At 46.4% G+C, this 12,496-nt stretch overlaps 3 protein-coding genes across 3 annotated transcripts; 1 reads left to right on the top strand and 2 right to left on the bottom strand.

Moving 5' to 3' along the window:
- Positions 1-471: 471 nt before the first annotated feature.
- Positions 472-1,367, top strand: BJX67DRAFT_367505 (uncharacterized protein). The gene has a single exon (XM_071030530.1). The coding sequence runs from the start codon at positions 788-790 to the stop codon at positions 1,076-1,078; it is 291 nt and encodes a 96-aa protein (XP_070880917.1). The 5' UTR covers positions 472-787; the 3' UTR covers positions 1,079-1,367.
- A 781-nt stretch (positions 1,368-2,148) lies between these two features.
- Positions 2,149-5,918, bottom strand: BJX67DRAFT_386111 (cation-translocating P-type ATPase; the record flags this gene model as incomplete). Its single annotated transcript, XM_071034000.1, has 4 exons — positions 2,149-2,737; positions 2,797-3,022; positions 3,090-3,231; positions 3,282-5,918. The coding sequence occupies 4 exons, from the start codon at positions 5,916-5,918 to the stop codon at positions 2,149-2,151; spliced, it is 3,594 nt and encodes a 1,197-aa protein (XP_070880916.1).
- Positions 5,919-6,078: 160 nt separating this feature from the next.
- On the bottom strand, positions 6,079-7,725 carry BJX67DRAFT_391661 (uncharacterized protein; the record flags this gene model as incomplete). Its single annotated transcript, XM_071034827.1, has 2 exons — positions 6,079-7,605; positions 7,659-7,725. The coding sequence occupies 2 exons, from the start codon at positions 7,723-7,725 to the stop codon at positions 6,422-6,424; spliced, it is 1,251 nt and encodes a 416-aa protein (XP_070880915.1). The 3' UTR covers positions 6,079-6,421.
- Between the last annotated feature and the right edge of the window lie 4,771 nt (positions 7,726-12,496).

The raw sequence follows: 12,496 nt of genomic DNA, 5'->3' as shown, positions 1-12,496 counted from the left end.
TTGAGTCGGAACCGTCGTATAGCACTCGCAGTCTATCTAACATAATAGCTAGCCATCATTTCTTATGACCGCCACTCTCGCTATAACTATTGACATCTAAGAACCGAGCCCGCTCAGGCGAAAACGCCAGTCAGTGGCCCGCAAGTCTTGTCAGCTCAAGCGTACTAAGGCAGGCTAATAAACCAGCAAATCTGGCTTTAATTTTTATAAATCTAGTGCTCTGGATTATCTCCGTGTGATGAATGTGCGAGAACTGGGCCTGTTTGCCGTTACGATCCTTGCAGAGACAAGTGCCGGAAATAACCTCTCAAAAATGCCCAGCGAACCGGGGTTCTAAGAATAATCCCAAAGATGAGCTCAGCTTGGCTGGGTTCCCACCCGCGTACTGGTTGATTGTGTGACAGTTATCACGTGGCTGTTGTGCGGGGTTGACCGCAAAAAGCGACTTCAAGTCAAAGTGAAAGCTGAAGGATTTGTTTTATATCACAGTCTCTGTCCACTTCAATACTTTTTCACACATCTGAGATTACCCCCATCTATGCCTTTTTTTCTACGGATTATCTATTAAATGATTGATTTCACAAAATGAGCCTCCAACGAACCGGGCGTCAAAATATTGCTCCTCGGCCCGTGTGGATGGGGCAGGAACCACCAGTCAATTATCCTCCTGCTGACCGCTTGACCAACAAACGAGTCTCTATGACATGTCTTAGTTGTAAAAAATCTAGGCGAAAGGCAAGCTTCTAATCCGACTAACCCTTCGAGGTCATTCTAAAACTGGACGTGAATGCAGTGTTCTGGCAGGTCTCCATGCAGCAGCTGTACCAAACTCAGCCAGAAATGTATCTTCGATAAAACATTGGACCAGCGCCGGCGAGTAGCCGCAAAACGCACGGTCGACGAACTAAACTATTACCGTAATTTGTTCGATGATCTGTTGAAGGCCATGCGTGCAGAAGACCAGCTAGTTGGCTTGAGAGTATTGGATTTTATCCGCCACGATACCACGCGCGACGAAATTCGAAAATACCTTGATGATTTGCTTCGGTTAAGCGGGAAGAAAGGAGAAGAAGGATAAAGGAGGTTGAGCTTAACAAGTCAGAATCATACTAGCCTCAACAAAGTATAGCTCTTGCTGCGCCGATATTCTTACCACGCCGAGCCTTCGGCAGTTCTCGTTCGGTATCCTTGTCTCGTCTGCTGCAGAACTTTAAAGATAAGCGCCCTCGCGTTTAATTCGGCCGATACCCATCCGTAGGTTGAGGTCGTGGTTTGCAGGCTCCTCGATTTGGTATTATAGTGAACAACATGTTATCTTCTCAGCACTTTTGATGAGAGCTTCTCTATCAAAGCCTCTTCAACTTCCCTGTTTCGTCAAATTAGCACGAGGATACGATAATTCTGAAGTATTCCCCCTCACCTCTCATCCTAAACACGGCAAGGTTCAATTGTGCCCCGAGTGGGTGGTTTAATCGGCTCAACCATGAATGGTTCAAGTTTTCCCTAGCGCCCTGACAAACAAGATAGTCATGCACTTGGTCTATCTTATCTCCAGTACTGGCTTGGACTACCCAGCTCAAAACCGTCGCCAAATCTTTATCTTCAGAGTTGATATTTGCACCGTGCCTGACGAGTAATTTCACGGCGTCAAGCTGCCCATGTTCGGCTGCCCAGGACAAGGCGAAAAAATATAAGCGTATCTCGGACCTTGATCACCAGAAGGAGTATGTACATTTCTCTCCGGAAATCTGCGGCATTGTTATTCAACTAAAGACTGCCCATTATCTATCCCCTTTCCCATGTTGATCGAGAGATGATCCCATGCAGCCACCTCATCCGCCAAACAGCACATACTTCAGGCTTGATAAAGTAGAGGGTGTTTTGTATATAGCCGCGTCTAACCCAAGGCCCATTAGCCTGGATACGGCTGTCTTCGCTGTATGGACTCCATAGCTCTTATCCACTGAGCTTCGGTGGCAATTTTCCACAAACTGTCCAATAAGCCCTATGTTGCAAGTCCCCTTTGGAGTGATATCCGGACGGTCGCCAGCGGCATGGGTTAACAAGGATGCAGTCATCCGAGGCATTATGCGTGGAATCAATATTTTGCTTTCATGTTTGTATACTTAAGGTCTAAGCTGGTGTTACCTACTCCTGCGACTGGGCCTGATTCGTCCCACTGCCACGAAGTAAAGGTGTTCGCTCAGACACAGGCAGAAACGTCGAATACCCATCCCTGATGTGGCTATTGGTCGCTGTGTCTCTAACCGCCGTGGACAGCGTAGAAGAATATGGGGGTTGTGAGCTGCCGCGGGACGGGTGGAAAACTTGAGGGTGCTTGTGTATGATATGCCTCAGTCGCCCTCCTCGGACCTTCTTCATGAACGCCAGCTGGTCGCGCATTTCTTCTATTGCAAAATCCCACCCGTACTGGCGGTTCTCCCCGGAAATATATGGCTCAGGAGCCTTTGAGCGGGGCCAGATATGTAAAATAAGCTTGGAGATGACTTTATCCGGGGTTAGACGTATCAGTACCCCCACCAGTAATGCAAGAGCTCCAAGCAACACACTCACTGCCCACTGTGAGGGCTGGTTAAGACGCTGCACGGAAAAGACTTGACCACCGAAGAAGATGATGACGATCTGGCCGCCGATGATGATGGCTTGAATAGCGAGGAACCATCTATTGTTTAGAATACCCTCCATAATGCTTAGGCGGTTGTCGACCCGACGGCAGCTGCAGAGATAAGTCAGTACGTGACCTTACCAGAATAGAACCCTACTACTTGCTTGTACTGGTTGAATATCTGCATGAAGACAAATGTATTGAACACCACTGTCTGGTTATATCTGCTATCCCACTTTGGGAAGATATATTGGCCAGCAAAGTTCAACACGAGCGTCACTGCCAGTTGATAGATGGACTGGCCGATGATCATCTTCCACATTGTCAGGGTGATTAGCGGCGCGGATTTGGGCTCGGGCTTGCGCTCGAGAACGTTAGGCGAAGGAGGATCCGTCGCTATAGCAATATTAGGAAGACCGAAAAAAGAGGGAGGAGGGGGGTAGGGGGTGCGGGTGGGGAATACCAAGTGCAAGAGCGGCGAAAGTGTCCATGATGAGGTTGACCCACAACAGCTGCACTGCGCTGAGGACAGAATCCTCCTCGTTGCTGGCAACAGCGGAAATAAAGGTGAGAACAACAGCAGTAATGTTGACGGTTAGTTGGAACTGAAGAGATAATTAATTTCTGTTCGTCGAGCAGGTTAAGGCAATCTTACCTGAAGGAACTTTTTAACAGCGTCATTAACCGTGCGTCCCCACGCTATCGCCTTGACAATTGACGTAAAATTGTCGTCCATTATAATAATATCTGACGCCTCCTTGGCAACTTCAGTGCCTGCGATGCCCATTGCAAAGCCAACATCAGCAGTCTTAAGTGCTTGCGCATCATTCGTTCCATCCCCAGTCACGGCGACAGTTTCGCCAAGTTCCTTAAGCTGGCTGACCAAAATCTTCTTGTCGTCTGGACTTGACCGCGCGATGACCTGCAATCTTGGGATAAGCTCGTTCATCCGATCATGGCTCAACTGGCGGAATTCAGACCCTTCTATGACGACACCGCCAGCCGTATAGATACCGCATTGCTCAGCGATGGCTTTGGCTGTGATAATATTGTCGCCAGTCACCATCCTGACCAAAACCCCGGCGTGCTGGCACTGGCGGACTGCGTCAGGGACTCCTTCGCGGACGGGGTCCTGGATGCCGAAGATTCCTAGCATCGTCATGTCCTTGAAGATTGGCTCAAAGACTGCCATTTCATTTTCGTCCGTTGGTGTCCCATGAGGCGGCCATTCTTCGAAGTCCCGGTGCACAAGAGCGATACATCTCAGGGAGCGAGACGCGTAGTCGGTGATAATGGTGTCGAGTGTGGCCCTTGCCTCCTCAGAGAGCGGTGACGCCGCCAGACCCTTGGTTGCATCCTGGACTATCTGCGCTGATTGGCGGAGCAAGATTTCTGCAGCACCCTTAACCAGCATCCGATACTTTCCGTTATCCATGCAAGTGACTACCGCCATGCATTTGCGGCTCGAGTTGAATGGGAACATCTGCACAATCTCCGCGTTTGCTCTCTCCTCGGCCACTGGCCCGAGCCCGAGTTGCTCTCGCACAAATGACAGCAGCGCCGTCTCCGTCTTAGATCCGATAAACGTCGTCACTCCGTCCTGGTCACTCTCGAACGCTGTCGAGTTGAGCGCGATTGATTGGAGCAAGTGGCTCTTGGTAGATGGTGAAAGCGTGGATATAAACTCCGAGGCTGAAATAGTCTCTGGGCCTGGTGCGCTGGCCGCGATGTTCAGCGACGGTTGACTTCCAAACTGTGACCTGGTGTCCAGGGTCCCAGCCACAACACTCATCTTGTTCTGTGTGAGCGTGCCGGTCTTGTCGGAGCAGATGGTCGTGGCATTTCCCATGGTCTCACATGCACGGAGTAAGCGCACGAGGTTGTTGTCCTTGATCATCCTTGTTGTTGCAAAGGCGAGAGCGAGGGTCACCGCCAATGGCAGCCCCTCTGGCACGGCTACAACGACGATGGTGACGGCCACGATGAAAATCCGCAAAAAGGCCTGACCTTTGGCCTCTGCACCACCTTCAATATCCTTAAGGCGGACCAGAAACTTGATGAAAAGCACCACAAACAGTATCAGGCCTGAGGTAAGGCCAACCTTGGCAATATAATCCGCTAGGAGGTTCAGCTTGACTTGCAGCGGGGTGATCTCGCCCTCATCTTGGAGAGACATGACCGTTCGGCCGTACGTCGTGTGGACACCGGTAGCAGTGACCAGGAAAGTTCCCGTGCCCTCTTCAACGCTGGACCCCGACATGATAAAGGGATCCATCTTCTTCAAGTCCTTCTTTTGTGCAAGTGCTTCGTAGACTTTGTTGCCTGGGGTTTTGCGAAGCAGGTCAGACTCGCCTGTTACTGAAGACTCATCACATTTGATACCATGTCCTTCAATCAGAATTCCATCTGCCGGGATCATATCCCCCGGCTCTAGGCACATCACGTCCCCGACAATAATATCGTAAGTCGAGACCTCCAATGTCTGGCCTGACCTGATAACCTTGACAAATCGATCTTCTTTCTTCTTGTTGAGCTTCGCGAATTGCCGTTCTTTCTGCCAATCATTCGCCGCGCCGACAGTCACGACAACCACGATTGCAGCAATGATCGCGGCTCCCTCAACCCATTCTACGCCCGTTCCTCGTATAGACTGGGGAATACCCACGGCGAGGGAGACAAGCGCGGCGAATGAGAGTAGTACTAGCACCTTGTCATTGTACGCAATCCACACGAGCTCCCAGATGGACTTGAGTTTCTTCTCGGGAAGCTTGTTGGTTCCAAACACGCGTTGCCGATCCGCAAATCGGTCCTGCAATTCGTCCGCGATAGTATCACACGATGGCACCAGTGGGGCTGGGAAGGCAGATTTGGGTGCTGGCACGAAGGTGTGTGAGACCGCCTCATTGAAATTCACCATACCATCCAACACGGTTTCGTCCACGCTCAGGCCGCTCTGCACGTTGGTCCGTAAACCCTTTTCCAGCCCGCGTAATCCACCAAAAGCGCCAAAAGCGCCGAAGTTCTTAGGGTTCAAGAGTTTATCCAGCTGGCCGGGCGAGAAGGCGAACTTGTAGCTTTCCACTTCAGAATCAGAATCCCCACTGAATTGCGGTCTGAGAGTGTCTCCCTTATCGGCAGCATTGCCCTTGCGGTTGAGTTTGTGAGTTGACGCGCGCACATCAGTGTCTCTCACAACTTTACTTGACGATTGAGTGCCGTACCCTGGCTGTCCTGATCCCCCACGAGGCAATGAGAGGAGCCCGGACCGCGACGGGCAATGAGGCTCTGCCATGTGTAATTATACGGCTTGATATCGGCCTTTTGTAGTAAGAAGCGTTCAATAGAAGATTTGATGCGCAAGTAGGGAGGGATGGATGTAAGGGGGATATGGGAAGTCGCCGTGCCAGAGAACTAATCCGAACGGAAACTACCGAAGAAAAAAGAAATGACATGATACGTATGAGGGGGCAAGGATTGAATTCTAGGGTCGATATAACTGGGGGGTATAGCGGCCGGAAACTGACCAGAATTCCCCTCATGCAATCAGTGGGAAAATACTTGAATTCCTGTCGTGATGATGTAACAGTCGGGGCTTTGCTGCCAAATCAGCGTCTACCAAGGCCGCTTATAAGTTTAAAAGCTGTGTTTGGGAATTTAAAAAAGGCCACGGATCACTTATTCAGCAACATAATTGCCTATTGCAGTCAAACTTGGCAGTGTGACCTTTCCTTCATGTCCCTTGTTACCCAAAACCACAGTTATTGCTCCTGATAGATGTTCCGGATAAAGCTGCAACTACAGGTCAAACACAAAAGGATTGTCTTGAGATAACTCTTCCTTCGATGATGCAAGAGCCACCTCAACCGGTGTCAGGGGCGGTGCGCTCATAATGACATCACACTCAATCTCATCACCAGACAATTGATGTGCTTCAAACTTGTTTTTCGACAGGGAGGAAGCTGCAGTTCCTCGACGGGGGATCATTTGTAAGCTGATGCCAGGAGCACCCCGAACCTCGCAAGAGCTGACACGACCTGTTGCGCCGCCAATACCCTTCACCTTAAAAACTCCTGTGGTAGTAATAAACTTCGAATGAAACCGCGAGGCTCTCTGAATGTTGTCCCCAATTTCCTTGTGCTCCGGGTTGGGGCTCCTGAGGAGGAAATTGTAAATGCTGTCAGCCAACACGTGAATAACGTCTTGCGTTCCGCTTGCGCCTATACTTCTAATCCATTGACTGAATAGCCTGGGGTTAGTAGGATCTCCCGACAAGCTTCTCTTTAGCTGTGGATGCCCACCCATGACGGAGCATTTGCTCTCACGTCGGCCTAAGTATTCTCTGTATTGAGCTGAGTCTTTTGTCCCACCATCAATGCCCAGAACTGAGCTATACTCTGTTTCAATATGTTCGCGGAAGTTCTTTTTCGATTCGTCGGACGCATCAGGCCTTGTGACTTGGAGCTGGTACCGCGCTCCAAAACAACAACCTGTGGTAACATGTGTGCCCCATGTCGCAAAAAACTTTGCAAATGCGTCTCGCGCTGAAGCATCATTCTCGTCCCAGCAAGGGAGTCTTCTTGCCGCCCAGATGAAGTCGGCGTTAATACACCTTTCCAGGCTCTGCATATCAACCCGAGCAGTATAATTGAGATCACTGATGCTCCAGAGGCCAAACAGATATCTATCATTGAAAGATACTCTGTGACCAGTTTTCCCGTGACGCTCAGCCGATATACCGAAGTAACGGTGGGCCATTGATGGATTGATTGCCAACTCATTCGCTAAAGCGGCTCCAGTTGTGCAAAGTAAATTTTCAGCGATAATTTCTGTTCCCGCGGGAATAATAAAGACATCCTCTGGAACTAGATATTGCTTATTCGATCCAGGAACTGTAGTTGGCTTATTGTTTAGGTTGAGATTTAGAAGCTGGACCTTCTCAACGCCCCCTAAAATTTCTTGGTAGTCGAATAGATTAGATCCTGATGCTTAATTAGCTCGTCCCCGTAAACAATAAACGGAAAATCAATAATACCTGGAAATAGAGTGATACCACGTCCTAACAGCTCGCAAGCAGGGAGTATTTCAGGCGGAGTATCCATGCTGGTAAGTGTTGATATGTGCAAGAAGTAAGGCATTTTAGCAAAGGGGGAGCAAAGGATACGTATTTTGTTCATACGGCCCTTGCAATGACGTATAGCCTCTGTAAGCTTCGTTCATGTTGATGTTTGGTGGCAATTTCTTCCACCATAACTTACGCTGCAAATATGAGCTTAATACAGAATATCTCAAAACAAGGACTATCTAGCTAATCTAAAGAGGAGATCAAGATTGAAGGGGAATGCTAGCTATATCTAAAGATTATAAAAACAAATGAAAACAGAAGCAAATTGCCAGGATTTTAATTTCATACCACTGTAACTAGAACTTAGATCTAATATCTATAGTACTAAATCTTCGTGTTTTTTTTTGCAGCATAACTGCTAATTTATTAACTATTATTCCTACCTGATTTCTGATTGGGACCAAGCATTCCGCGAGGTACTTATAATCTTTTTGCAATAAATGGTTTGTAATTATTATATAGTTAATGTTCTGGAAAACTAGTGCATCTTTAGTAGTATAGCAGTCTTTTTGTTGAAGAAATGAGATAGGATGCTCATGCTAGTGTCTTAGAGGGTTGAGATGATAAGAGGTGTGGTATCTGTTATTATAATAAAAGCGGTTGCTCTATGCAGGCTTAAGTTAGTTTTATTAGTTTAAGGAATAGATAAAGAGTTTGTATCTTACTGCCATATTAATTACTATAATACTTGAACAAAAATCTGATTTTAGGTTGGTCTTATTAACAAATACATGCTGGCTCTAGTTCCTAACCATGAGTTCTAGCTGCAGCTATAGCAGAGATAGTATAAAAATAAAGATAGTTGCTTTCTAGTATATATATCTCTAAAATAAATATAGGAAAATAAAATAACCAAACTCCCAGGTAGCTGTCTTGAATGTAAAACTAAAGTTTTGTTTGTATATAAAGTAAAATAGTAATTCTAGCCAAGTTAGGAAAAGAAATTGGCTAATATAGTATAAAAAATTAAAAAGCTTATTGTGTTGATACTGAATGGTAGATAAAAGATTATCTGGTCCGTTTCCTTTGACATGGTGGTGCTTAACATAGTGGTAATAATAAGAGTTCCATGTATGTCCTATTAAAGGATCCATGATATATGGGAAAATAGTATTAAACTATAGAAACTTTTTTTTTAAGAGATCTCTTATATGTATGTACTGATGCATTATAAGCATGTATATTCTAATAAAGTAGGCCTGCATGGCCTAGTATATTAGACTATGGATATAGTAGAAGTGTTAAAACAGGAAAATAGTGTTGGGAAAAGAGGTAGTAAAATAAAGTAGAACATGAGTGATTATCATAATATCTATTTTAATATGGACAATCTTTCTTGCAAGTTTTGTATATGGCTAAAGAATCTACCTATTTATAAGTGGATGTAGCTTAAAGTCTCCGTGGTTCTAGCCAAGGACTACTGTAGGATCGAAATTGGAGTTGTTTGGGTCATTTAGAGCCTTCAGCCTCTTTATAGTGACCTTGATTGCACTTCGAGGTTCTCCACTTGGGAAAGCCGCTTTAAAAAGAAGTAAGTTAGTAATGTATTGTGTTGGAAAGTGTCCCTGTATGTAGCCATACTGAGAGAGGCCCTGGGCCTACAATTTTCAAGTCCTCTGTCGAGAGATATCCCCTTAGTTGTAGATTTAGCGTCCCCTAAAAGTGTTTTGAGGACTAGTAGATCTGGTAGCGTCAGGGTGGAGTTGGTAGGTCTCAAAAAAGTCATGATAATGACCCTTATAATTAAATAGTAAATATAATAGGATTTCCTAAGAGAATTGAGCGTTTTAAAGAAACTGTATATTGGATTGGGTTTAGATTGAGGTGGATACTAAGCACGAGTGTTGCACTTGGCGAGTGTAGGAATCACTGTTATCATGACGCATTTAGCCACATCTTGTAGGCGATAGCGTAATGGAGGGGTAATAGGAGGCGACGGAGGAGACAGGATTATAGTGTGTTATCTCGACCTTATCAAGACTTATTGGCGATACCATGTACCTAGCCAATAATCGATCTATCTATAACTTGGCCTCTGTCAGAGGGCTTGTGGGTGGGATGCTCGACAAGGAATGGATATAGGAAAGTCCTGACCTATCTCGAACCATATACTATAATATTAATTAGGTCGCCTCTAGCTCCATATAATGGCAAAACATTTGCCACAGATGGGCCTTATAAGAGATGCTGATTCTGTGGGAGAATGGGTTATGAATTTGAGTGTTCTATTCACTCCCTTTTTATCTTGTACCTTCCAGGCAAAATGCTATTAGAAATGCATAATATATGCCAACTTTATCCAACAGTGAAATTCTGCCAGGCCTATTTACCTTTCTCAAAGCCTAGGGTTGCTTCTATTGCTAGATACATTTGCTGTTATTATAGTTCTAAAGATAAGAAAAAATATAGCAATAAACAAGCAAATAGTGACTTAAATGAAGGTAAAATTAGTGGAAGAGGACTTAACACATGAAGGTTAGTTTCCAGGCTTCCTAATATAAAGTGCTTTAAAGGAAATTAATATTAAATAGAACATCCTGGTTTATTATCTGAACCTGCCCTAGTCGAGCCATCTCCATCAGTTAGAGGTGGTAAGGAACATCAAAAATACTATAGCCTCATGAATTACTGAGAGGGGCCTAATACTAAGAGTGGCAAGTTAGCTAGTACACGTGATTAGGAGGGAGCTCAAGCACACAACAAGGATGTTGAAAATAGGTTTGAGAAGTGTTAGGCACAACCAAACGTATTTTAAGACCGGCCTAAAAAAGCCTCTACTGTAGCCAAAAATAGCCTTGAAAATTATACTTCTGACTTCAGCCGACGGAATCGTGTTGATAACGTTCCTTCTGATATTGATGTTGTCATGATCCTACTGCAGCTCCAGAGAGTGGAGGGGTAAAAGGCCGCAAAGACATGGTTTGATCATACGCCGCACACAAAGTCTGTCATGCAAAGCAGAAAATTTTATAAAAGATAGCCTGGTTATCTCTTTGCGCGTTTTTACACAGTTACTCTCCGATGCCAGGGTACAGATTTATTTTTAAGGAAGCTGCTAATTCCCAACGAGGATAGATGGATTACTAGCAAAAATGGCCTCGGTACACCGGTGCTCCTGAGATCTATCCACATCCTTGGGACTTGATTGTTGGCCATGCTCACCAATCAGAGTCTGTTTGAGGGCAATGCGCTGATGATGCTACTTTTTCTGTCATCTATGTTGAGATCGAATTTTGGGAACGCTTGCCCTGAAACGACCAAAGGGAGAGGAAGGGAAAAACTAAACGCGCCCGCGAGAGCGTGCGCAAAAAAGGCTGCGATTTGTATGCTGAACTGCTAATGCCACGCCTGCTTCTCGTTCGTCCGTTATCCATCTACTTTCGCTCTAGTGTCCCTCGGCAGGGTACGCTACTGCACGTTTCAGCGATTTTATTAGTTTTTCTACTCGCTTGCTTTTGTTTCGTCCCACTCCTTTTATTGCGACGTCCCTATGGTGTTTCTCTTTCGTTGTCTTCTTCGACCAATCCACATTGCTCTCCGATCTTTATACATAGCCATCGACGCATTGAACGTTCAGCTTCTGACGAGTCCATTCGTCTCATTCCCAGCCCATCATGTTCTCCTCTGCGAACCCCTCGCTCGGATTTCTACCATATTTACTCTTATTCATCTCTTCTCTTCCTAGCTAGTCCGCAATCCTTTGGCTTTGCCCGGCAAATCCATATCTCCCCTTCGTCTCTCAACGTTTAGCCATCCCTTTTGTCACATAGCATGTCCTCGTCTTCTGCTCCGCTCCGCTCATGCTTAGACTGTGGCCGCGCCATTCGAGTGACTCGTCGCTATATTCGCTGTGAAAGTTGTCGGATAGCCGCCTCGCCAATCCCGCTCCAGACCCAACCATGTACGGACTGTGGCGCCCTTATCTACGCGAATGACACATATGTCCGCTGCGATACCTGCCGTCTGTCGACGCCCCTTCAACAGCACTCATCGCTCCGTGCTCCTGAAAGACGGACTTGCTGGGCATGCGGAGACGCTTTCTTCGGGGGACGGCGTGTGACTCGGTGCTCGCGTTGTAGACGGAGAAGCTCAACTGTTGTACAGGGAGCAACAGATTCTTCCCTTTCGGGCCCGTCCTTCAACCCATATACAAATTCCTTTAACGCTGCACGTTTTCAGCCCCCAGCTGCAGTTATTCCTCGGAAAAGAAAGATTCCGCTTCCTTCTCGTCAGCCGCCACTACAGCCAGCGAAACCTATAAACAACGAGAAACTCCTCTCTCTCCTCCACCAAGCGGTTGAAATTCTGCACCAAGAATTCCACTCTCGCCTCGAGGCTTCCGACACATTCCCGCCGGAGATATCCCCATCGCACATCCGCACTTCCATTGGCCCAAGCTGTGGTACCTTTCCAAATGCTGTATTATTTCCAGACTTTAGGTACTTGGCGGCCTTTTATATATTGCTGTTATCTGCTAGGAACTCCTTCCAGTATTTTTTCTTTTGCTGCCAGATAGTATTATGGTATTGCTTTGCCGTGCTTGTGGCTATCTCTTTTAGGTGTGACGCGGTTTATCCTGTTTGTTGCTTTAAGCAGGCGTGACTTCTCCAGTATATGTAGATATAGCAAAGTTAAGTCAAGTCCGTGGTCCACCATCTCTTTGCATATAGTGATGGTCTAGCCTTTGGCATTAAGGCATGTACCTCTTTTAACACCGTGGCTATTAGTTAGTCGGTTCTCTGCTGCAC

The sequence above is a fragment of the Aspergillus lucknowensis genome (assembly GCF_044049455.1).
Source record: "Aspergillus lucknowensis strain CBS 449.75 chromosome Unknown BJX67scaffold_77, whole genome shotgun sequence".
In the NCBI taxonomy this organism is placed as follows: Eukaryota; Fungi; Ascomycota; class Eurotiomycetes; order Eurotiales; family Aspergillaceae; genus Aspergillus; species Aspergillus lucknowensis.
The sequence above is the reverse complement of the archived record's forward strand: the minus strand, read 5'-3'. Positions and strand labels throughout refer to the sequence as shown.